The 26,727-nt window shown below is 39.0% G+C and overlaps 2 protein-coding genes across 3 annotated transcripts in view; both read left to right on the top strand.

Moving 5' to 3' along the window:
* Positions 1 to 4,803, top strand: part of msh3 (mutS homolog 3 (E. coli)) — a 44,027-nt gene extending 39,224 nt beyond the window's left edge. The window contains exons 22-24 of the mRNA XM_067613827.1: positions 2,009 to 2,135; positions 2,281 to 2,449; positions 4,405 to 4,803. Coding sequence (XP_067469928.1) covers positions 2,009 to 2,135; positions 2,281 to 2,449; positions 4,405 to 4,486 — 378 coding nt within the window. The 3' untranslated portion in view covers positions 4,487 to 4,803. The remainder of the gene's footprint in view (positions 1 to 2,008; positions 2,136 to 2,280; positions 2,450 to 4,404) is intronic.
* Positions 4,804 to 5,197: 394 nt separating this feature from the next.
* LOC137199480 (ras-specific guanine nucleotide-releasing factor 2) overlaps positions 5,198 to 26,727 on the top strand; it is a 43,592-nt gene continuing 22,062 nt past the window's right edge. For both annotated transcript variants that reach the window (XM_067613815.1, XM_067613807.1), the window contains exons 1-3: positions 5,198 to 5,875; positions 20,924 to 21,030; positions 22,522 to 22,669. In XM_067613815.1, coding sequence (XP_067469916.1) covers positions 5,600 to 5,875; positions 20,924 to 21,030; positions 22,522 to 22,669 — 531 coding nt within the window. In that variant the 5' untranslated portion in view covers positions 5,198 to 5,599. The remainder of the gene's footprint in view (positions 5,876 to 20,923; positions 21,031 to 22,521; positions 22,670 to 26,727) is intronic.

Genomic DNA, 26,727 nt, shown 5'->3' with positions numbered 1-26,727 from the left:
CCCTCTGCCATGCTCCATTTATTTTTACCTTTTCAGTGTAGATGGACAGGAATGACTGAAGTAACTTGTGTGTGTGTGTGTGTGTGTGTGTGTGTGTGTGTGTGTGTGTACTGTTATACATGTGTTTCAGTGGGTGCAGGTCTGTGTGTCTTTGTTGGAAGCATGTAGGAGTTGCCCTGCATGTCTCTTTCGGAGGGAGGTATTTCTAGTGACATGTGACCTTTCTTAGACTGAGCGGTTAGCGGGCCGATCCTGGAGCCAGCCGAGTCCTGCAGCTGCATGTTTGCAGCGATGATATAAGACGCAGGCCTGCTCCACCATGAGAGCTCATACACAATTTGTTATCATTACTGTGATCATCAGACGTAATGATTATTAATACTAGTGTTTTTTGAGATATTTAATCCAGCTTTCTGTCTCAAGACTGTTAATTGTAGTTAATTGAAAATATCTTCACAGTATTTTGTGTTAATGTGTCCTCTCCACTCCATTTACATGTGATTGAGTTGTTAAAGTAAGCAGGAAAAGGAAATGCATTTGTTTTCGTGAAGAGCTCTCAGCAGCTGTCTGTGAGTGCAGCGCTGAGAGGAGAAAATGTTTGTGCATGTATTTGAGAGAGAAGCTGAGTGAGGACGTGCAAGTGCCGTGCCACCCATTTTTTTTTGTGATTTTAATGTCTTAACCCTAATGCCAGAGTTCAATCATGTAGCCTTTGGGTGGCTCCCAGGCCTGACAGAGATTCAAGAATAGCGGATGAGGTGAAGGGCCTTCACTTAGTCGAATCTCTCTCTAGAGCCTGTAAAGCTAAATGTTGTGTTTACAGTGACTGCAGAAATCCCTAAGAGAAAGGAAAAGTATAGAAAAAAGACCGATGGTGGGGAAAAGGTGACACAATGCTGTTTATACTGGTAGTAATATTCACAAAGCATGTCTTCATATATTTGTTCAGCACACTGCAGGGTGCAGAGGCAGTTAAATGGGCCAAAGTACAGCAGATGTAGATGCACTTTGTTTTTCAGCTATGACTCTTGCTTAGTTGTTAACACAGGGTGTTACATAATACAATATTTGTTATGATATCTACCATTTGCTATATGTATTAGATTTTTTAAATTTTTGCTCCCATGTTTCTCTTTTGTATTAGAGTGAAAAAAGTGTAAAAATTTATTTGATAATAATCACAGACGTCAAAGGACAAACAAAATCATTTAGTAGGATAAAATCATATTGTGAGGGTAAAAATGGAGCTTACAAACCTTTTCATATTCACAAGGATGTTAAAATGAGTGAGCTGTGAGGATGAGGTCACTTGGTACGGTGTGGCTGTAGACTCTTAATCTTGTTTATTTTACAGTTATGGCCCACCTTGTTTATGAGAATGTTTCTGTTTATTATTGTGTTTTATTGTTCTCTGTCTGACTCACTGATTTTCATATGTGATCATTCTATCAACATGTCCTCTTTTACACTTGGTAATAAAATGTGATCTGCATATGGATGTGTTAAACAGATAATCACAAATCCAAAAGTAATATCTTAACACACAGTTTTTATGATTTTATTGTCTTCATTCTGTGCACACTGATCCGATCTTATTTTTCACGGCCACTATGCAAAGCTGGTGAGTAGGTGGGGAAGTTCTATTGTCAGTGAAACCAAACATGGCAGGTGTAGGGTCAACACAAGTGATGTTACTGTACAGCCTGTACTTACTTTTCTTACTTTTACCAACAAGCTTCTGTGGCAGGCCGGAACAGAGCAGAGACTGCAAGTGATGACTGCGGTAATGACATCTCCGCCTGCAGCAGTGCTGTGCTCTACTGCTCGGCTGAGTTTTTATGCGAACACCATGTACAGATTTCATTTACACCTGGCTGACCTTCATAATGATTGTTTTCCTGGTCCTTAACATTTTGATACTGGGTATAAAAGGATGATGTGATACCAGAGACCCTGCTCACCAGACATCCTGGATGTTAGAACTTCACGCTCCCCTTCCTCTTCTTAGGTGAAGTCCCTCACCCTGTTTGTGACCCATTACCCTCCTCTGTGTGAGTTGGAGCGGGTGTATCCTGAACACGTGTCCAACTACCACATGGCTTTCCTACTCAATGAACCTGACATTGCCACTGACGGTATGTGTGTGTGTGTGTGCATTTTTGTATGCATGTAAAAACATTTTTGGTGGAAAAAATTGGTTCAACAGTTGTCTTGAAGCTTAATTTAGAACAATACTAACAATTTCTAAATCATAACATGTGCACATGTGCATGCTAACAGATGGAGAGGTTCAGCCAGAGTTCATCACCTTCCTCTACCAGTTAACTGAAGGAGCTGCAGGGCGGAGCTACGGCCTGAATGTCGCCCGATTGGCTGACATCCCCGATCCTATACTACACACTGCTGCACTCAAGGCCCGAGAGCTGGAGAACATGGTGAACTCCAGGAGGTACAGCCAACGCACACACATGAATATCCTGACAAGTTCTTAAAGTAAACGAGTACAGAAACTAATTTTACACATCAAGATCAGTTTACTATGGGTTTAGGTTTGTTGTATAATGTCTTGGCTCTGGAGGAGCTTTTTAAAGTCTGGGAAAATAACCTGGATGATGTCATCAGGGTTATCTCGGCTTGATTTGATTTCAGTTCGCACTATAGGAAGTAAAGGATTCAGTGGATTTTTACCCGTATTAAAGGTTCCCTGCGGAGTTTTTGAACTCTGGTAGCGCTATGGAGAAGTTTCTTATGAGTGGGTACCTGTTGTTTGCGTCATGCACGTGCACCAGGGTGACATGATACACAGTTCTACCAGTCGTTTCACACAGTTCCACTGATCTACAGGTGGCTGTAATGCGCCGAGAAACACAGCAATGCACCAATTTAAGGCAGAAAAGAAGAATACCTCAAGCCAGTAAACATGGATGTAAACAAAGCAGGATTTAAAATACTTAATAAATCATTTTGCAAAAGTTTTATGAGGAAGAAAATGGATTCAACACATTTGTAGATCACAAGGATAAACGTAACTAAAGTAATAAAGGTAAACATAACTTTTGTTTGTTTACAAGAAAACTCCACAGGGCCCCGTTATGGATTAAGTTAGCATATCTCAACATCTGCAGCTCTGATTTTGACCACTCTTTTTAATCTGCTCTATCTCTCACAAGTCCTCCCTCCAATTTTATGAAGTATAAAACTAAATTAGTGGATGAGCCTTTAAAACCAAAAGCATCCTCTCATCGATCACAAATGGAGCTGAGAGCTGTGAGTCTAACGTGTGTCGTGAAGAAATCAAACTCAAAGCAGCTCCACTGACACTAAATCGAATGTTTATTTAGAGTTTAACACTCAAATGAACTTGATTTCATACTTGTACTAACACGTCAGAACCAGAAAATGTACCAATATTCCTGGAATATGAGCGTGGGTACAGATTAGCGGAGAAGCTCCGGCTTTGTCTCTCGATGATGTCAAGAGGTTTCACAGGAGACAAACACCTCAAAGTAGGTTTATGACAGGAAGTTTACCGGTTTGAAATCTCTGGATTGCTGCCAGAATTTGGACCCTTTGTTTCTGAGACATAAAGAGCCTGTTTTAGATTTTAGGTCTTAGTTTCCTTTGAAAATTGTTTTGCTATTAACTTTATTTTGAAGACATCTCAAATGGAATCAGCCATGTCAAATTTTAAATATTTTTCTTTTTTTTAAAGTTCTGATTTTAAATTAATGTCCCTAATGTGGTTATTAACAAAAATATTTGCTTATATTGTTGCTTAAAACCAAACTGAGATGCTTTGACAGTTTTTATGAAACAGGAGGTCCAAATCTCATTTTCCTCTGGCTAATTTATTTTCCAAATATTGAGAAAGAGGTAGAAAGAAACACTAATGAGGAAATAAGGAGAAAATATATTTTTAATTCTGATGTAGAAAAGTTTTTCTACTAGGATGAATCACACACCGGCAGGCAGAGAAGTTTCCGCTTACAATTGAGTTAGGAAGTGGAAATACAGCTAATTCTTAGTTTTTTGCTGTCAAAGCATCAGCATATTGCACTTTCTCCAAAGAGTCTTCTGTCTCTGTAAATTTGTACACAGCATCTTCTCGCTCTGTAACAGACAGCCTGCTGGGAGTTGAGTGCTGCTTAGTCTCCTCCTAAGTAATCCTCACCATATGAAATATGTCAGCACACACACACAGCCATACCTCTCCATCAGTTTAATCCTCCCTATATGAAATGTTTGTACTTCATTGGAGTGAAGCCATGCTCAGTACACAATAATCGTACGCAGAGGAGTAGAGCTGCCGGTCAGAGGTTAAGAACAGGGATTGTGTGTGAGAGGACAATGTATTTACAATAGGTTGATGCACAGTGTTTGTTTTTTATTTCTTTGTCTCTCTAGGAAGACTAAGAAACTCCTCTCAGATCTTTGGAGCATCTCCGACAGATCGTCCCTCATGGAATGGCTACAGTCAAACCCCTAACATCGCTGAGACTCAGCACCATCAGAACACACACACACACACACACACACACACACACACACACACACACACATGTTCATACTTAAAGAAGCAAAAACTTGTTTCAGAGAGAACTCAGTGGTGATGGAGCAGTGTGCTCGGTATTTGCTAGTGCGTATGTGTAGGTGTGTTAAAAAGGATCTAGCTATTTTCTGTAATACAACCTAAATATGATATTAGCATCATTTGAATACCAAACAATCACAATTTTACCTACCAGAATGTGTGTGAAATCAATGTGTTTGGTGAAAAAAATAAAGAAAAACAGACAAACTTTCTACACTTGTTTTGTTTTGTTTTTTAAATAGAACCACTGCACTTATTTTGCAGGGCAGAAAGCATTATAGAAATCCAATTTTACATCAGGAACATTAAATTGACTTTTTCGAGTTCAGTCAAGGATAACTATTGTGTTCATTTATCTTTTTATTATAATCCATGGATGTAGTCATTAGTGTGTGTGCTCTCAGATCCAACACCATTAGTAATACAGATACAAATCACAACGTTTTCCTCTGAGAAAATCTGCACTGACTCTCACTCACTTTCACTCTCAAATACACGGCCAACTCACGCTCCGCCTTTAATTCCGCCAACTCCAAGATCAGCGCGCGTCGAGAGAGAGAGAGAGAGAGAGAGAGAGAGAGAGAGACCTTGTGTAGGAGTAAGCGCTTGTGTGGAGAGAGAGAGTTAACCAAAGTCAAAGCCGATTACAGCTTAACGGGTCTGTGATCGTGTCACTGTCTGTCCACTTGAGGGTTTTCCCCTCTGTGAGCGACACGCCACTCGCTTTCTCCTGCTTGTTAGTTGGTGTTTACCAATAGAAGTGCGAGTTTTTGGTGAGCAGCATGGATTTACTGTAGTGCTTTTGGCACTCGGACATCTTTACTATGAGTTCCTCTGCCGAAGCGCTTCCGCCAGCGGGGCAACTTTTCCGTGCGCAGCGGTGCCGCTGAGCCGCGCGTCTCTCGGTGGGAAAGTTTACACGCATTCCCCGGTGAAGATGGGCTCGCAGTGAAAGACGCTGTGGTGGTTGTCCCACTTTTTCCTCTCTCTTCTAAACCGTTCGACAAAATGCAGAAGAGCGTCCGTTACAACGAAGGGCACGCGCTGTTTTTGTCGGCGGTCGCGCGTAAAGAGGGAACCAAACGCGGCTACCTGAGCAAGAAGACGGCGGAGAACAGCCGATGGCACGAGAAGTTCTTCGCCCTCTACCAGAATATACTGTTCTACTTCGAGAATGAGCAAAGCGCGCGACCTGCCGGGATTTACCTGTTGGAAGGATGCACCTGCGAGCGCGCGCCGGCGCCCAAGATGTCCACCACTGGGAAGGAAGCGCTGGAGAAACAGGTGAGAGATTTAAAAAGAGCAGGGAGCGTCAATCTACTGAACACTGCTGAGAGTGGACAAACACTCACATATAATCTCGTCTGCTGTCTCCACAAGTTCCCAAAATCTGCTCATAGCCCACTGACATCATTATGGGGAACAAATTGGTGCAGTCACTGATGCTGTGATAATGTGACAGATAATTAGGCTCAACAGACATGCACATCAAAGAGAGCACAATTTGTGGAAGCTGCTCTGTTGTCTTTTTCAGATAGCCTATGGCTTCCAAAGAGATTGCTATTGATCGTAGCTTGTTCATTACACTTTTCAAAAATCGTGATAATGGAAAATACAAGATTAACGTATTTCCTCGTGCTCAAACTGGCACTCATGAAAAAACAGTAGAAATGGCATTGCAGCAATAGACTAAATTGGGTGCTGCAGCAGCTCAGCCTCCCTGCTCTCCGGAGTTTGAAAAAGCCCTGCAGTGTCAAGAGCTCCAAGTGCATCCTCCCAGATCACGTGATTATCCACCAGGGATTCAGATGTGCAGATGGAGGAGGCTGGTAGGAGCGCATCCCCACAGCATGACTTCTTCCAATTCAAAACAAAAGTCAGGTCTTTACTTTTGAATAGATTAATTTACTATTTCTCCGTTTCTCTCCCAGCTACTGGGAATAACGATTTTCTTCACCAGATCATGAAATTTGCTGGCTGCAGCCACAAATTGGACTTAGTCACCTGTTGAGTGTGAATCCAATAGTCTGTCACACTTTCACCGTAGCGTAAATGTGATTTAGTAATTTCTTTATAGCTTAACATATTCACAGGTGACAGGAGTTAGGAAATGCATCTTTGTTCTACACTATATCACAACAGTATTCTCAATATTTTCTTGTTCCAGCACATATTCCAGCATATATAGGAATATTCAATCCTAAAATGCCATGTGTTTTTTTTTATAGCCATACCATTACATCACATGGATCTGGATGCCTTTTGGGTGCTCTTTTTTAAGTTACAGAAATTCCAGCACTGAAATGTATCTTTGAAAACCATGTGATATTAACTCCCAAGTGGGTTTAAATAATGCTCCTTGCCATCAAAATAATAGACACACTGGTGAATCCTGCAAGTCTGAAAACAGGGCATGATGTTATGACTTAAAGCAGTGATATCAAGGAAAATATTTTGGGCAAATGCGCTGGTGACTGTGTTCCTGGAAGTTGCCTCAGCATTTTTGCTCCAACAGTTAGTTAGATCTTGTTGCTAGGAAACATTTGAACTACCATTTGCACATGGATTTCATTGAGAAAAAATGACATGTATGCAATGTACTGGTCAGAAATCTATCATCAACCTTGGGGCTTTAGTCAAAAACCTAATACCTCTACTTCAAGAGAGTAATCAGAGAGAAAACAGAATGATTTCTGTTTCTCATCCCAGTTCTCAGCTGGCCTCGGGGACTGTGTGCTTATGTGTGCACAGGCATCATGCCCATTAACATTTAGGGGGAGGGGTACACTGGAGAGCATTGATTTTTTTTTACAGTTTGAGAAAGTAGTGAGAGGACAGTGAGTGGATGTGCATATAATAATAAAAGAGGTGAGGAGAGATTTAAAAAAAAAATGCCACCAATCATGCAGGAACATCCACAAGTCTGTTCATCACCCCAAACTCCCACCTACTTATTGATGTCTGTCCCTTTAAATGTGCAGTATGTGTAAGGACAATTAATGCCAGATGTATACAAATGGAAAGAGGATTCACAAGAGCCAGAAGATGGTACTTTGAGGTTTTGATCAAGTCATACATAATGCAAGAAGAGTATGTTTTTACATCTGTAATAGACTTGTTATTAATGATGATGAATGGAGGACAAATCTCTCCTTTTGAGCGCAAAATTACAGGCTATTCAACCACTAATATTGGGACTCATGTTAGCAATAAAACCTGATTCTTTGGATGTGATAGAGCTTGGCAATTATGAGGTCTTATTTATCCTCTCTTCTAACACACTGGAAGTCTCAATCTCTTGCCCTGCCTGTCTCACTCTCACACTACAGCTGTTATGTTTAATTAGGGTTATTTTCAATCTGCCCTCAGCTGAAACCTTGTGTGCTGCCATGTACTGTGGCTACATAGCCATGCAATGCGCACAGGAGGAATAAACCAAATTACGGTAACACTTTGTCTGAATTATGAGGTTGTGTGTGTGCTCGTGTGATTGAGATGATTAAATCTCAGTCAAGGAGAGTTCAGTCAGCTTCTGGGATTTATTCTTCGTGTGAGGGTTTGGTAGGATAAAGTAAGAGAAGGCCTTCCATCTCTTCATCAGTATCTCCTGCTCCTCACTGCTTCTCTGTACAGTAGAGTGAGTCTGCCAGTAACCTGCAGTATCACACCCCCACAGTGAGCCACAATGCAACCACACAAATAACACGGAGCCACTGCCTCCCACTCTCTTTCTCTCTCTGTTGTACTCTCAGATAGACACAAACCCTTCAAATAATTTGGAGAGCATTCACACTGGTCTGAATGGTTTCCACAGCGACTTCAATGTGTGAGTGTGTGTGCAAAAGGCTAGCAGATTCAGGTGCATGTAATTGTCAAACTATTCCTCCCCCCATCGTCAAGCATCGGGTAGGGTATTGATCCCAGAGAGAAGCACAGTTCATCAGGGGCCATGAACCACGGGGGAGATGAACTTCAGATATGGTGTAGACTGGTTCCAATTTGACGCACACGTCAAATTTTACTTTTAAAGTCTTGGTGTTGCTTTCTTGAATGACCAGTTGCCCAGTTGTGGCAACAACCGAACCAGTCAGCTCCTTTGTAGGTTGGGAACATTATCTAATTGTGCCAAAGCTAGGATCTTAACAAATATAGAGACACTGCTGCTTAATTTGGCTGACAAAAAGTAGCCTAATCAGAGTCTAGCCCAATTTTTATATTTTGTCCATATGAACAGAGCAGAGGAACTTTTTGTCTGGGGAAGTTGCCCAAATGGTGCCAGATGTACCCCAAGTTATCACAACCCACACAAAGCATCCTCCCCCCTCCCTGCCCAATCAAATAAAAAGTATCCCAACTGTGCAGAAAACTGCCCAATCTTGAAACAATGTATAGAGAGACAGGCATGGACGAAATCAATGCAGCTACAGAAGCTGTTCTGAAAATGACAGCATTCAAATCAGAAAGCTGCTTATTGAAGGCATTTCTACAAAAGAAGCGTTTTTTTTTTCCTCTCCATGGGTTTGAGGAAAAAATGTAATAGGTCTGAGTTGTTTTTTCCCTTGATAGAGCATTAAATAAAAGAAACAGAAATCACTCAGGTTGTCAACCACATGGCTTAGAGTGTGCAGCAACAATGAAATAAAGTTAAAAAGACATTACTTGACATGTTACTGACAACATGTTACTTTGATCAACACGATAAACACCAAGCTAACTGTTCTTTCCGCTAACACAGATTCTGATGTATATAGACTGATCACTGGAGAGACCATGAAATGAAAATTCAGTGAGTAACAGGCTATTTAAGGTTCAATGAATTGTAAAATAATCAACAAACAGTAAAACAAAATAAACACAACACAGCTGAGACACACAAACCAACAGTTCAGAAACTATAAACCTGATTTTTGATTCTGATTGGATGTTGATGATGTCAAGAACGGTAGAGAAAAGAGGATGCACAGGTGCTCTTTTGTATGCATCCTGTATAGATGGCTGTGATGAAAAAAAGGAAAATATGAGACATGCGCTGATTTGCCAGTGTTTTTGTAATACTGCCATAGTGGCCTTGTTCAAAAACAAAACAAAAATGCTAATTCTGCATCTAATATGTTGCAGCCAGGATGTTATGTGTACTGTAGCAAAAGCTTTGATTTATGGCAAAAGCTTTATGATCCTTGTCAGAAAGGACTAACGTTTATCTGTATGTAAAATAATCAGAACCAGCCTTACTGTACAACAATCAAACTATGTGTTGTGTTGTGCCAGTGTGTTTTATAAAATGTTATGCTTTCATGAAATGTCATTTTTATTGAGTTATTTTCTGAAATTTTGCGTTTAGCATCTCTGGACCACCACGTATAAGACTTCAGTTTCACTGTAACTATGAATTAGGAAATAAACAAAGTTTCAGGCATTCCTCCAAGTCATGGATCCGTATTTTGTCAGAGTTTCATGTGGATGTAAGGTTCAGTGTCCAAGTCCAGCATGCATGGACAAATTGGCTTTCAAGAGGATAAAATCAAGCCTTCGCTATATCTGTATTGCAATGGCTGATCTACAATGAAATAAAAACTTTACTTCAATAAACGATACTTCAAGCATGGGGTAGATAGGAGGGATTAATAAAATCTGGTGTCATCGGGCTGTATTGCCTTTGATAAAGCGTGTTTTTGTTGAGCTATAGTCACATAGGGCTTCCTTTCAACAGTCTCCTTCCTCATTAGAGTTGATGCAAGAAAAGGTGGGGTGACACTTTTGAGTTTAAGCATCAGTGCTGACTTCCTGGTGGTGTGTGTGTAATTAGCTCTCATTAGAAAGCTCCTCTAGCTCTAAATGCCTCTCTCAGAACCTCTCCTTTTCGCTGTTGCTCGTACTAATCGTTTGCGTCAAGGAACCAATTCTTCCTGTGTTCCCAGAGTCTGATCTGCTTCTCTCCACGGGCTGCTTTTCATTTTCCTCTTAAGTTTTCTGCCAAGTGTTAAAGCCATTATGGACCTCATTAGTGTCAGATAAGAATTTAACGCTGGCATCTGTCTTAAAATCTGTCTCATGTGTTTGAAATACAGCAGTAATCGGAGTACAGATGACAGTAATGGGTGATTTTAGAGTCCTGGTACAACAGCAGTGTTGTACCAGTGTTGCATGTAGGCAACCAAACAGGCAGCTTATTGCCAGGGTAATGAACAGGACATTACTTAAGGGAACGTATTACGCACATTTACAGGTTTATGTTTTTATTCAGGAGCTCTATTGATTTACAGCTGATTTTTAGTTGAAAAACTCCTTGTTTATCTTATACTGGCCCTTTATACAGCCCCTCAGCTCAGCCTCTAAATAACAGAAAATCTCAAAAAGCATGATATGTCCCTTTTAAGGCCATTATGGCCCTAACATTAAATTGATTAAAATAATCTCTGTCCCAAATTTGCTATATGTCTGTTTGTAAAATGACATATATATATATACACACACACACACAGGCATGTGTGTGTGTGTGTGTGATCAATATAGTGGAGCATATGAATATGCTCCACTATATTGATCAGCCTACTAAAACTGTTTATATATCTTGTCAGTCATCATGCTGCCTCAGGTTAAGCAGAGCAGAAGAGAGAATAATACATAACCTAACTCTCTCTCTCTCTCTCTCTCACACACACACACACACACACACACACACACACACACACACACGCACACATCCCAGCAGATATATAATAACTGAACTAGTGCTAGGCTGTTTGTGGGGATGCCCTGGGTGATAAAAGCTCTCGGGGCATCGAGTCTCTGTACTCTTCCATGGTGTTATTGTTATTTCTGGGGCTGCTCCCATCTATTATACATGCTCCCGCTGTCACCAGCTACAGGTGCTGATGTGGAGTGATTGTCATGTGTTTGTTGTATCTGTGCAGAGCTTATGAGCACTGTTGTTTTTTTTTTTACAGGATCAGGTTAGGCAATTCTCAAGAATATAGTAAAACAGATTTACAGTGTGTTTAGACACTTCTGCTGTAGCACTGTCTTCTTTCCAGCATCCATGGTGTTAAAGCGACAGGGTTTTTCAACAGTTCCTCCTGGTGATGGAGTGACAGCAACTATAAAGCAGCAAATGTGTAAGATAAGAAAAAAGACTTGATGATAGATACCTATATATTATGTGTGTGTGTGTGTGTGTGTTTGACTGATGTAGAGTAAGGTGACAGCAATGAAAGTAAACAGGAGGAGGGGAGCAAGCTCGTTTTCTATGTTTCATAACAAGATAAACAGACAGAGGTAATCCCTGATCAGAGTGCACTGAGACAGCAACCCAGTCTCCCATCAAAATGTATAATAGCTGCATAGGTCCTCAGCGCACAATGTATTAGATTCACAATAATGGCTCTAAAATTGTGAGATGCCTACCTTTATTTTGGCCTATTCTTTTCTATTGGCCTGCGTCCACATTGCGTGACTGTCAAGTTTCTGTCTGCCAAAACAAAACAAAACAAAACAAAAAAAAAGGCTGATATTCCTTTTATTTTTCAGTGGAAAATGTGTGTGTGTGTGTATGTGTTAAAAGTGGCCCCATACTTTGTTATCAGAACTTTTTTGGAGGAAGTGAACAGCATGGAGGGCAATGAAGAAACAGCAGGATATGTGATGTTGATTCAGTGATCGTAACATTAGCTGGTACATCATTAGTTGAATTCAGTGGTTACATAAAGTACTGCTGCTGCTGCTGCTGCTGCTGCTGCTGTTGGATTAATGTTTTGTTCTCTTCAAAATGAGAAAGTCTCCAGGAAATACAAAATCTGTTCTTATTCTCTAAAGTGAAATGAAGCTTTCTGGATTTCTGAAATTAAAGCATGAGTCTTACAGATATAGCCTACAAAGAGGGTTATTTAAATTCTAAAGAAGATTAACATGCACTACCACATTTACTTTTACATCTTATATGTTTTTCTTGTTATGCTAGATTATAAAATGTATAGCTATTTATGCTAGTTATTCTAAAAAAAAAAAAGAAGAGCAAAGAAAGCATTTTGAAGGAATAGTTCAATAGTTTTGGGAAATATGCTCAGGTGCTTTCTTGCAGGTGGTTAGATGAGAAGACTGAGACCACTGAGACATATCTGTCCGTTAAATATAAGGCCACAGACAGCAGCTGGATAACTTAGTTTAGCACAGAGACTGGCTGGAAATGGGGTGGTTACAGCTAGACTGGCTCTGTCCAAAGGTAACATAATCTGCTTTTCAGCTCCCCTAAAGCACTACAGTACAATATAGTTATCATGTTATACCCCGTTTATTTAAAAAAAACAAAAATTTGTGATTATTTTTTAACCTAGCACAGTGCATTCCTTGTGGCTTGTTAGGTTGCCAGGCAACCCACTGTTTTCAATTTAAGCTAAGCTAACCGGCTGCTGCTCCAGCTTCATATCTACCGCACAGACACAAGAATGGTATCGATCTTCTCATCTAACTATCTGCAAGAGAGCCAACAAGTGTATTTCCTAAAATGTTAAACTATTCCTTTAAGCCTTCAACAGGCTTTCTTGGCATCACAGTGAAGTTGCCAGGCAACCAGCAGAGACTCGAGGAAGTCATTGTGTCAGCCAGGAAATAGTCTCATATATAACCCCCCATAAAATCATTTTTTTTTTTTTTGCACTTCGGATTTTGCTTTCTTCAGACTTTTTCACCCTGTCTCCAGCCTTTATCCTAAGCTAAGCTAACCGGCTGCCGGCTTTAGCCTTACATTTAACAGATGTGTATGAGATTGGTATCGATTTTCTCATCTAACTCCTGGGGAGAAAAAGAATAAGCATATTTCCCAGCATATTTTTAAGGCACGAGATGCTTTCATTCTATCCACTAAATTATGTATTGTGGTAAATATGATGCTTGACACCTGGTCACTTCCATCAGGTGTTAGCCTGGAGGGGGTCATGCGTTTGATCATGTGTGTGTCCATGTGTCTGTGTATCTGTCTGCAGCAAATCTCGCATACTACTGGACTCATCAGCAACATTTTTTGTGCACATTTATGACTGTATATGCTCAATGACCTCTTGTGGTTGTGGTGATTCACAATTTTTGAAAAACCTATTTTATAACGCCATTCCTTATGAGCCTATCATATAGATTAGACTTTTGTCTTCTCACTGGTCCTTGCCATTTTACAATATACGACAATTTACAACAAAGCAAAAGGCATTTCTAGCAATCGGCTTGGCTAAAAACAAGGCTTACGTAGTCTGTTGCAGGCCGCATTTTGGCCTTTGTTGTGGCTCAAAAACTGACATCCATAAAAAAGTTTGGTCTCATCTTGAACCGGAGCATCTTCAGATTAATTCCATAACTGATATGTTATGATCCACTGAAGTTAGGCACAATACAAGATGAATAAATCCCCATTTCTGTTATCTTTGCCACCATCTTGACTGTACACACCTGGCTGATCTGCACTCTGCTGAGTGCACTAGTTAAAAATAAATTCAAAATCTTGGGTTTTGTCATACAGTATATAGATGCATATGTAGTACATGTAGCAGCCCACTGTAATGAAAATAACATTATACCATTTAATGTTCAAGGTTTTCATGTCAACAGCAGTTTGTTTCTTTTCACTTGTCCTCGGAGCATTTTATGAAGCTACATCCAACACAAAAAAAACATTATTGCCCCTGTGGGAGCACGACAGGAGCTGAGAAATGAGAGGAATATAAAGTGGAGAGAGGCAGATTGTGAGTCTGATACAGAAGACTGGTGGGTGGAAAAAGTGAGCCCACACCCCTCTCTTCTATTTATCTCTCTAACGCTTCTTTTCACAAATGACTTTTATTGTCTCAGTAACTGGTTTAACCCCGGTAATGGGCAATATTATTTTGTACAGCCTGGGTAGTTTACAAAACATGGAAATTCTCAGATTGTATGGAATAATCTGCACACGTTATCAATTAAATTTCCATCTGAAAGGAAAATCAAATCAAAATTGTCAACAAGATATTTCAGTTATTTTAAAAAAACACCATCAGTGTTAGGATATTATCGTTGAAAACAGGTTTATGTTCTTCTTTTTACAAAGTGATCTAACTTCCTCTTACATGTTATGGCTCTTTTTAATAGAATAATTTTCTGTGTGTGTTCTTTAAAAATCCAAATAATTGATCTGTGTTGTAGATCTGCAGCTATGAATCTCTTCCTGATATTTTTGAGGCATTGTGTTCCCCCATGAGAATCGCTAACAACAGGTGGTTTGAGATTAGCCGTTTTGTTAATCACTCACGATCAGTACACGTGTTATTGTAGTATATCATTGCCTGTTTTCCTCTATTCTTTTAAGTGAAACACACATAGTGTATGTCCTCCCACATACAAACCGCGCACACATACAGGGAATCCAGTTTATGGATTATATCAGTTTCTTCTATAGTCTCACATACACACATGAATCTGGTCTACTCTCTGTGGTATTTCTCTGTAATGGTAATTATCGCCCTGTGGGACTCAGGATCATTGAGTAGTGCCAGGTTCACCGCAGAAAGGCAGTGCAGTGTGGAGACTCATTATACATCAGCTTCCAGTGGAGTTCATTGTGTCAATGACTTTTCCCTTTCTACCTTGTAATCAGCACATATGGAAGTAAAGAATAAGACAGAGACAAAAAAACTGTTTCCATTCACATGACATAGTGCAGAGTATCAGCCATCCTGTGATTGCCGCATTGAATTATATTTCATAAACTATCGTCATTCACCTACTCATTGATGCTATGGAGCCGGTTAGTTGGCACAGTTTTCCACTTTTATGCAAAGTACAGTTTGTGCTAAACCAGTTTCACACAAGCATAGGATATATTTTACTCAATGGTGGCAGTGTCTTATCTCAACAACTGCTTTTATGTAAATCAAGTTCCAACAAAGCTAGGCTGACCTTATTCTTGCGAAACACACAACCACAACACACACGGAGGTGAGGAGAACACACAGACCAACTTTGATGTTATCTCCACTAAACTTTTGCATTGCGATGTGAGTAAACAGTGTAGATCTTCAAAAATGATATTTATTTAGTGCTCTGATCCAAAGTGCTTTACATTTAGCCTCTCATTCACCTTTTCAAACACAAGTACACACACTAATAGCAGTAAGCTACCGCGCAAGGAACTGCCCTAACCATCAGGAGCAACTTGGGGTTCAGTGTCTTGCTCACTGACACTTTGACACATGTACAGGAAGAGTCAGGGATTGAACCACCAACCTTGCGATTATAGACGACCCACTCTACCTGCTGACCCACCCATTCAAAATCATGGTTGAAATTTTAACAGTTGGGACTTTGTGTTGCAGATCAAATTAATTACAAATCATGTATACTTTACCTGACTTGTATAAGCTGTCATATTGTCAACATCATTAATATTAAGTCAATCTGTATTAAAACTGCATTTATACAAAACAAAAACAAATCAGTATGAACAAAAATTATTGCAAACTCAGTCGTCCCCATGAGGGATTATACAATTTAAGCTAGTTTTAAAGCACCTACTAGCCCTCTAGTTCACCCCCACACATTTTCACCTGATTAGTGTGGGAGTGTACAAACTGAGCTTGATTGACAGCTGTCTCATTCTCCTTTTTACATCTGTAAGGGGGAGAACTTACAGCATTATCATTTTTATTAGTACAAACAGTTTGTTGACATCACATAATTCCCAGTTTAGCTACACCCAACTTACACCCAGATCAGAGGTCTTATCAGCTAATTGATTGAAAACACCTGTGTGGATGTACAGGGTATTTCAGATACCGGTCATTGTTCATCTAATCCTTTGTGCAAATGAATGGATTACCTGGAAAAGTGGGAAAAATACATCCGAAGATCCAAAACTGCTTAGCATGCACTCAATACACGTTCAACTAAAAATTTTAAATACACATAATTTGTAGTTAATAAACCCAAATTTGCAAACCCACTGGTGTCTTCCTTAAAACAACCTGTGAGAAAAACATGAATGTTGCAATAATGCCCGGTGTAATGGCCCAGTGTCATTCTCTGTCGACGCCAGTGATAAAGTTGTAATCACTGTAATCACTGTAACAGTAATGCCTGAGCTTATACATAAACTATACATTATAGGTGCTTTCTGTGACTGAGCAGTACCATACGTGTACAAAGTACATATTTAGCCCCAGTAGGGATCAAACCTTTAACACTTTCTACATTCATGCCTCTGTTTACTCACTGAAGTAAACAACACTGAGGCAATAAAATGCCAGTTGCTTTGAAAGGCAAAGAGTGCGAAAAAAAAAAAAAACGAGGTCCATCTGTAGTACTGTACAGCACAGTTTGGCCCCTCATCAGTGCAGATACCAAAGCAGACGGCAGTATTGCATCATTAGTGGCTATTCCAGTCCCTAATCATCAGTGGATCCCTACAGTGATTCTGTCATCTCTGCTTTTAAATATTTATAACAGATGAATATTTCTGGATCCCCCAGTCATAGTTTGCCTAATGAATCTATTACCACTGAATCCAGTTTCATCTTTGACTCTTAAATCTTTAATTACGAAAGAAGTATTTCATCACAGCGCCATAATGGAGGTGTAGGTGTGGGTGTGTGTGTTTCTGTGTGTGTGTGTGTGTGGTAGGTTCACATTTCCTAATGTTAAGTCTCTGTTGGACAATGATAAGTTGTCAGTCTTTGTTCAGAAAACCTCTCACTCCTCACTTCTGTTCTCACAGCAGGCAGTTTTTAATGACTGACCTGAAATTGCGTTTGAATAATAAAATTTGCTGCCCTACTGTGTGCCTGTGTCTTGCTCGGTGGTGGTAAAACACACTCCTTTGTGTCACACTGTCAGTTTCAAAGTCTCATTTCCTATAATAGCCATTCCTCAGATTAGGAGAAAAAAGTTTCAGGTGAGTGATAAATTGGTCATTAGTGACATAAAGAGTGAAAGAGTAGAAAAGAGTCTCTGTCTTCTTGTCTCTTTGTTTCTCTGGCTTTTCCTCTGTGTCTTTATTTGTCTAAATTAAATTTCTTACAGTGCAGTGAAGGCCCTGAGGGTGCGTTTGAGCCAATTTGAAGGGAGTGAGCCAGTAGTCCAGGATGGTCCTGTAGAGTTGGAGCAGCGTTTAGGAGATGTGTAGCGCTCCCTCTTTATACACTTTCCAGTGGATGCAAAATGCTAAGAAACCATATCTTCCACCACAGATGAAAATTCCTCCTCCACTAATGAGGACACAGTACAGTGTTACAGTGTAAATTATTGCAATGCACAAGGAAAACATTTTAATGCCATGAGGTCCAGTTTGATGCAACATCTTCTGTAAAGGAAGTAATACCATTAAATTTTAATGATTGCCTCGGAGCAATAGGGTCAGTGTTGCAGCAAATACAGCGGAGCTTGATTAGAATTAAAGAAGAATACAAAATATATCAGATCATAGTTATTTAAACATATAGAATTGACAATTTTCACACAAGTTAAAGGATGGGTTCAAAATTTTTCAAGTCTGTCTTAAAACAATAGTCAGGTGCCGGTATGACCATTGAAACAGGTTTTGCCTACTGTAATCATGTAATGTAATCAATGGAGGGCAAATTCCACAGTCCTTCTTTTGAGAAAAATTGTATTTAAAAGTTTATCAGATGGCTAATTCAAACAGCTTTCTGATGGATATCTTCCACAGTACCAGATGTTTTAGGAAGAAACTCTCTTTGTATCTCAACGGACAGTGTTTTTTTGTTCAGCTGCTGTGGAAGAATCGTAACAAAAAGAGGGAATTTGGCACTAAAATGACTTTATTTGACTAATTTGCATGGCTAAAGCTTCATATTAGCTTCAAATAAACATTTAAATACAGTTTTGTATGGAATCACTTACAACAAATGCATAATGAAGGGATCTCTTAATGGCCAGTATGAACAGGCGAAATGATTATGGCAAGAAAAACAATGTCAGTGTTAATTTGGGCATGAGTATTGTTTTAGGACAGTGTGAAAAAGAGTTATAAGTTATAAGCAGAACTTCACATTCCAAGAGGAATTTAATTAAAGCATTTACATTATGTAAAGCATCCCAGAGAGGGAAATGCTAAGAATAGAAACGATATCAATACACATTTATGCTGTATGCAGAGTTGTAATGATTTACTTCAGTAATTTGAAGTAGTTTCAGCACTACATTTCAGATGGAAATTTTGGACTTTTTGTTCCACATTTATTTGACAGCTACAGTTTACAGGTAAAGGTGTGACATACAAAACATATGATCAGCTTATAAATTATGATACATTATTGCAAACTTAAGTACCCAAGGACATGTAATAGAGTTACACTTCAATCCAACTTGACCAGCTATAACATTAAAATGCTTCTTCCAAGTTAATTTAAAAAAAAAGTTAATTAAAAATGAATTAAGTTAATTAATCTAATAATCAAATATTATAAAATATAATAACACAACACTAACAGGGGCCATTCTACCTGCATATTGACTACTTTTGATATTTAAGCATATTTTGCTGATAATGCTTATATGCGTTTTGTACTCTGAACTTTTACTTGTAGTAGAGTATTTTTACATTGTGTCATCTCTTCAGTAAAAGATGATTATTTCTTGCACCACTCAGTTTAAAATATGTGGACCACTTTTACTGTATTACTCACTACTGTGTATGTGATAATAATGAGACATCTGTGTGAACAGCGCAGCCAGATGAATCATTATCAACATGATGTGAAAATATTTGTGTTTACTTTAACAAGGCTATTAAGAGGCAGATACCCAGAAAAGAATCCTGACATATAATGTGCATGGTAAAAATCTTTAAATATTGTCAATATATTGTGTTATCTTAACTGTGCAGATAGCAGTGACTTATATTATCTATGTAGAGCTCCAAAACCTGCATTAGCAACATTTTTTTCATTTTCTATTTAACACTCCCTTCCTTTTCATGTCTAAAACTGCAGGATGGATCAATAAAAGCATTTAATGAATAGAGGCAGCGCTGAAAAGCAGAAAACCAAAGTGTAAAACACGGTGGAAGTGTCGGATATAGCGTTGCCATGGAAATGTTATCTTGTTAGGTGGTGACACAATTTAGAAATATGTACTTGGTTAAGAAATATTATGTAACAGCTCCCTCTCCCCTCCATCTCTCAATCCTTCTCTGTCTTTCTTTCTCGCTGTCAAAGACTGTTAGAGCACAGATTATTGTTGATGTAATAATATCTAGCCAGCCAGTGAATCGAAATGACACATACATAAAAAGCAGGGATAGAAGGATGGAGATGGAGATGGAGGAGGGTCTGTGTGTGTGTGTGTGTGTGTGTCCCAATAACCTTGGTGACTCTGTCCCCATCCCATCCCCACTGCAGGGCCAAAGCCCATCCATCCTCCTGCAGGGTAAACGTCTCTCCTCTGGACTCCGTTTGGTTCACTGAATCCTTACTGAGAGGCACAAAGAGATGAAAGTATGAAGGGATGTGGAGATGATGGAGGAGGAGGAGGAGGAATGGGCTTTGACAACAAGAGAAGTGAGGATGCTGGTTGAGCGGGGCAGAGGAGGCGGAGTGGGATGATAGGTGAAGTGCAAAAGAGAGAGGGAGGAGGGAAGAGGTGGTTGGATGAAGAGAAGAGAAGAGGAGGAGGAGGAGGAGAGAGAAAGTCCATGCAGAGCTCAGTCTTCTCTGTTTTCCCTGACTAAGAATAGCAGCTCTTCTGGTAACCCAGTGCCCCAGGACATGACCATTTGAATAAAAGCTTCTATCACTTCACATAATGCCTGGTGTGTGTATGTGCTCTCTACTGTATGCGTGCATCTGTAGGTGTGTGTCTCTGTGCTTGCATGTGTTGGCACGTGTCTATGTGTACTGTAAGTGTGGGGAAGTATTTTAAAGGCAGATACTCAGGGAAATTCATCAGTATAATAAGAGAGACAGACAGGAAATGAGGAAGATAGAGACAGAGAGAGGGCTAATTGATAGTGATGATAATAGGCTGGCGGAGAAGGGAGCCACAGACAAGACTTGATGTTTTATTTCAGTGAGCAAATAACTGTGTCGTGTGTGCTGAGCCATCCCCTCTCCCTCTCTGTCTGTGGCCTCAAGAACTTCATGGGATGAATCTGGGCAAGAAAAGAGCGTGAAAAGCAACTGTAGTTGAAAGCAGTGTTTCCATATGTCTGTTCCATATGTGTTGATTAGCTGTGGCTAGCATCTCAAAGGAGCAACCAACACATTGGCACAACTGAGGGGCGGTGTTATACATGTGTTTGATCTCAGGGGTCGCAAATATAAGCAGCTTCTCTTTCTCTTTTGTATGTCTCTTCTTCAGCACTACTTCCTCATTGTGTTCGGTCATGATGGACAGAAGCCTCTGGAGCTGCGGACAGAGGAGGAGAGCGAGTGCGACGAATGGGTGGAGGCCATCCAGCAGGCCAGGTACACACAGCATTATATAAATGTGGGTAGAATATTGTGTATTTAGTTTGCCATTAAGATTAGAGAACGTTGATATGAAAGTAAAAGATCATACTAGTGGTTCCGTTAGAGTCCACTGAATATAAATCATGTATAATTTACTCCAAAGCTGGTTGTGTTCCAGCATGTGCCCTAACTTTTTATACTTGTTTCCAAACTTCCAAGCTGCCATTAGTTCAGTTTCAGTACAGTATGAAAATCAGTTTCCACAAACTTGAAACTTTTTAGAATCAGCTGATTTTTAGAAAAGCTCAACATTCACAAGTTCTGTTTTCTGAAAACCAAACCTGCCACAGATACCACCAAAGACAACTAAATTTTTATCGGTTGTGGCGTACAGCCTTAGGTTAATTAGTTGCTCCTGGAGTCATCTGTGCTTCTGTGTTTCCTTCAATCTAACTGGTCACTGCATATTTTGAACCTCTGAAATTCGGAACTGAGCAGCCAACTATACATGACATTATAATGCATGACACTGAAGGCCCTATGCATCCACAGTCAACCCACACAGGTGTTTTTTCACTTCTTGTGCCTGATTAAGTCTCTTTTTTCCCCCCTTAACTATGTGGGTATGTAATGGCTGTGCATAAGTGACATTTCTTCTCAATCAGTTTACTTTGTTGCACCTGTTAGGGCAAGACATCTTAAATATTTATCATTTTTATTGGTACATGTAGTTTGATAACCTCATGCATCAAGATAACTCCATCCAACTTCAAACTAAACAGAGGTCTAATCAGCCAGAATAAGTAAAGACACTTGTAGAGATATGTATGGCCTTTGACGTGAAGGCCCTTTTCAAATAATATGAATCTGTCTTAAGTCTAAACTAAATAACTCTGAACCCTCCATAAGTTGCACCCATAAAAGGAAATTATCTGAAAAACATATGATGTCTCTGAGAATATGGTCAGCAAGATTATAAAGTATACACATTTGTCATCAAAAGGCCAAAACATGCAAAACCATCAGCTCCTATGCAAAACCTCAACCTTTCATCAGTGAAAAACTAGGACAAAAACAAAAATACAGAAATCTCTCATGTAAAATATCCAAAATGGATATAAACTGTTGGCAGAAGATTTTGTGTTCATAATGTTCCCATTGTTCATACTGTAGTAAGAAGCTCATTCAGATAATTCATTTTCAGGGCCTTTACAATTTTAAAGCTTCATGCAGGGTAGATCAGCATACATTTGATTCTTCCAGTAGCATTCATTTCGATACTTTCAAATACCATAAGTGTGTTTTTGTTATTCACTCATTTTCTGCCATAACACACAATGGGGTACAGCAGCAAGGAGTGTGAACTCCAGGGTTTTGTATAAACAACTATGCAGTCATATTTATGATATTTTTTAATCTCTCATTCAGCTATTCATGCTGATGTTTTGCACTTCTTTATATATGTATATATCTGTATATATTCAAATACTTTTCTTTTCCTTTCAGTTACTCTGACATCATCATTGAACGAGAGGTTCTGATGCAGAAATACATCCACCTTGTACAGATAGTGGAGACTGAGAAGGTGGCTGCCAATCAGCTGCGCACCCAGCTAGAGGATCAGGACACAGAAATTGAGAGGCTGAAAGCAGAGGTATGGCATACTGTACTGTACACACACAAACACCCCCCCTCCCCCACACACACACATCTTAAAGGTATAAACGTTAAGATTTCCATTATATCAAAGCCCATTTCCTTACGGCCAGTAAGGAAGTCATGGCCAACATTTCTTCAGCAATAGCCATTCAATGTATTTATATTCAGTTATTGTCTCTGTCACATGGGATTCAAATTGCATACTGACAAGGAAGAATACATGTATGTAGTAGATGGGATGCGTAAGACAAAAGACGGTGCATGTGTGCATGTCATTTGACTGTCTACTTTAGTATTTTTTAATTAAAAAATCCTCCTGACCCACCGTTTGTTTGGCTGCGCTGTAAAATAGATACATAGGTTGCTTTTCTTCTGTTATATTCCTGACAGGGTATCTACCTACTTAAGATGTGTTTGTGACCCTCAGTGGTTGATACACATGTCAGTTTGAAAGAACAAATCAAGCACAACTGAAAACCTAAGAATCACAATTTTAAATGGCATGTGTATCCTTTTCATCATCAGTGAAATATTATCTTGGTTATGACTGTCATAACAAATAGATTATGGTCTTCATCCCATGCCCTTCACTATAAAGCTGATTCAGTTCTGAAAAAAGTTAAAGGTGCCTTGTTACATTCAGTGTTGTGCACTAAAATGCATTTTGTGAATCCTTGAAGTCTGACAAACATGATGAATACATTAGGAAAGCTGATTTTTTGAATATTTTAAATTGTATATTGTTTACATAGATGTTTGCTCTCTTACAGTGTTCTTCTTCCTTGCCTTTGTTGTCACATCACTACATTCCTTTGTGTGCTATGTATATCATATCCCCACAATGCAAATAAAATGGGCGTCCATTTTTTAAAATCATTGCTCCATTATGCTACTAGCGGTCTAAAACTCCACAGGGTACATTCAAGACCACATTTTCCATCAACCAGTTTCTCCTTAATATTTCATAGCTGTTTTTCAGGCATTGAAATTTTCAGACATATGCATACTCACTCACTCACTCACTCACTCACTCACTCACTCACTCACTCACTCACTCACTCTCTCACTCACTCACACCCACACAGCTCCGTGATTACTCTCCTGCCATGAATCATCAGAAGAGTTAACCAAGGATAAACGTATGTGTGTGTTTGTGTGTATATATATATATATATATATATATATGTGTGTGTGTGTGTGTGTGTCGCAGCGGAGGAGTGGGTGTGAACAGTGCTCAGTCATCTCTGAGCGTAGGAGGAGAAGCCCTCTGCTCAATAAAGACAGCCCATCAGATTCCTTACAAACAGCTGCCAAACCATTACGCTTATCGAACACAGCATGTTTCTGTCCTGCCGTCACAGCGCGATAAATCAGACGTACACTCTCACACACGAAACACAACTGACCTCTACAACACTGTTAATCAGAACTAATTGCAGTTCTCTCACACACAAACACAACAGCAGGTCATTATTGGTTTATGGTAATACAATCAATAGCTCTAATCTTTTCTGAAGTAAACAATAAGTGAGCTTACTTTGGATCCTGACATCACTGTCAGACTGCTGAGAAAAACCTTCAACATTATTTAAATTAGGGCTTGGAAATAATTCAATATTATTGTTTAATGTTTTTCATTGAATTGTATTGTGATGATATTATCATATTATTACATCATTTTACAAAATTGTTTGATCCAAATTAATGATTCCAAGCAAATTTTAGTTGAAAACTAACAAAATAAGTTCTTGACATTTTTGTTACACATTTGAGGAGTCCATCTCATGTGAAGCATAAAGTACGACAGTTTGTGGCACTGAACAGCAGGTTGATTATTTTATTTATAAATTTATAATTTTGCATTCATGTGGCATATAATGACGTATAAACAAAAGTTAGAACAATGTTCTTATTATCATCAAATTGATTTCAACCATCCCAGCCCTAAGTTATGTAGTTTGTGTGTGTATGTATATACAACACTACAATACAGATGCGATATAAAATTGACCCCAGAAGAAGTAATTGGTAGCAGTGATTTTTCTTTATAATGCTTCATTTTACACTGTAATTTACCTTTAATTTCAGAAAAAATTCCAAATAATTTTCTTGAAGGTCTTCTTGAAAGAACTGTGTAATTTGATAATTGAAATATATGGAAAAAAGAATAAAAGAGCCCTATATTTAACCCCACGTAAATACACAGTACCAGTCAAAAGTTTGGATTCACCTTCCCATTCACTTAAATGAGAAAGTGTGTCCAAACTTTTGACTGGTACTGTGTTTATTCATTATTAATTCATTATTGGAAACTTCACTATTCATATATGTTTAATTGTATGCTTGCAGCTTTTACATTTCTGCATGTTCAGCTGACCTGCTGTGCACTGACTACAGGACTAATTTATTACCCGGAAGTTTACCAGCTGAACACTGTCTCAAATTATTCCTATAATTACCACAAATAATATTATTATTATATTATATTATTATTATTATTTAAAGGAAAATATATGTAAGGAAAATATTAGGAATGTTTTTATGAAGATTAAAGACTTATAAAGTAAAGTATTTACCTACTACTGCTGTGGTGTTTCTAAAAATTGGTGGCTTATCAGAGATTGCAGTGATTTGTCAAATCACTGAATGTCTCTGTTGTATCAGACATGAAGTGATTCTCAGGTACGTTATGTGCTACATAGACAGCCAGAAGGTATTGTAGAGTTATTCTTAATGTATAGGCCAATGCTTGGTTGAAATTGAACTCTTGGCTGCACAGCAGTTGGCCCCAGGGGAAGCTATTTGTGCATTGGGCCAGCTGCTAACATCTCTATAAATCACACCTCCACTGTCATTTCCAATTCTGTCTCTGCTCATCTGTGTCAATAGCTGCTTGTATAAATAATTACTTGTGTAGGCTATTTCTGTCTTTGAGAAGAAATAACACCATGTTTCATGGATTACCTAGTTACGCTGCTTTTCGTTGTAATTCTCCCTTGGAGCAACAAGTGTGGCAGATACGTCGCTGCACGCTGTGATTACAGTATATCTCACTGGCAGGATAGAGTGAGCCCTGGTGAAAATGAAAATGCTAACGAACGACATTTTATATTAGGAAACATCTGCCTGTGTAATGGGGCTGCTCATGAAAAAAGGATTAGAGTTTGAGAGCCCATGTGCAGTGTGGTGATCCATCTCATTAAAACATACCCTTGTTTGTTTGTTTGTTTGTTTGTTTGTGTGTGTGTTGCTCAGTGTTTATGAATAATTAAACCAACTAGCCGCTGTAACTGTCAACAGTTGGCAGACTGGTTCCTCTCTTCTGCCATTTGCATGATAGTGCTAGTGAAGAAGAAAATAAAGATGAAAGTGTGTGGCTTAAAATGGATTTGGATTCATCTTTAATGCTTTTTCTCCATCTGTGATAAACTGATGTCGTCAAGAGGCCTAAAGGTAGAACAAACAGGTGAAAATAATAAAGTACTAGAGCTGATCTAAACCTCCGCTCAGTTGATTTCTGCACAGAAGAAAGTGTTGCCAAGAAAAACCTTTTACCAGCTATGTTTGAGGTTGGTCATTACTGTTATTTAAAGAGAAGTGGTGCTATCTACTATTAAGTTTACAATGTGAAATCAGATTTTTTTCCCACTGTTTAATAACATTTCCTAGTTTGGCATCTGCCTGACTTATTCCCTCTGGGTTTCTCATGTCTCACGTATGCTTCAGTTTTCAAACCTGCAAGATGACATTAACTTTGTGGTAGGCGGTTGGCTTTTCGTACCTCCAGCAAGGAAATGTCACTTGTCTAAATGCTAATCTGTCTTAATATAGTAACTCATGGCTGTAAAAATGTTACAAGAGATGACATAATTAGAAAAAAGGTCTTAAAAAGGTTGATATTATGGTTTCCATAAAGAATTTTATGCTAGAAAAAGAACATGTTTGGCAGCAGAGGATTATTCTTTGCCTTCAGTTTCTCCCCCTGTGTCCTATTCTGCACTACAGATGATCAGGTACATATAAGCCTTAATTTGGTTACTGTCACCAGCTGAT

Source organism: Thunnus thynnus, chromosome 2 (genome assembly GCF_963924715.1).
Source record: "Thunnus thynnus chromosome 2, fThuThy2.1, whole genome shotgun sequence".
Lineage (NCBI taxonomy): Eukaryota > Metazoa > Chordata > Actinopteri > Scombriformes > Scombridae > Thunnus > Thunnus thynnus.
This window is presented reverse-complemented; position numbering and strand designations above follow the sequence as displayed.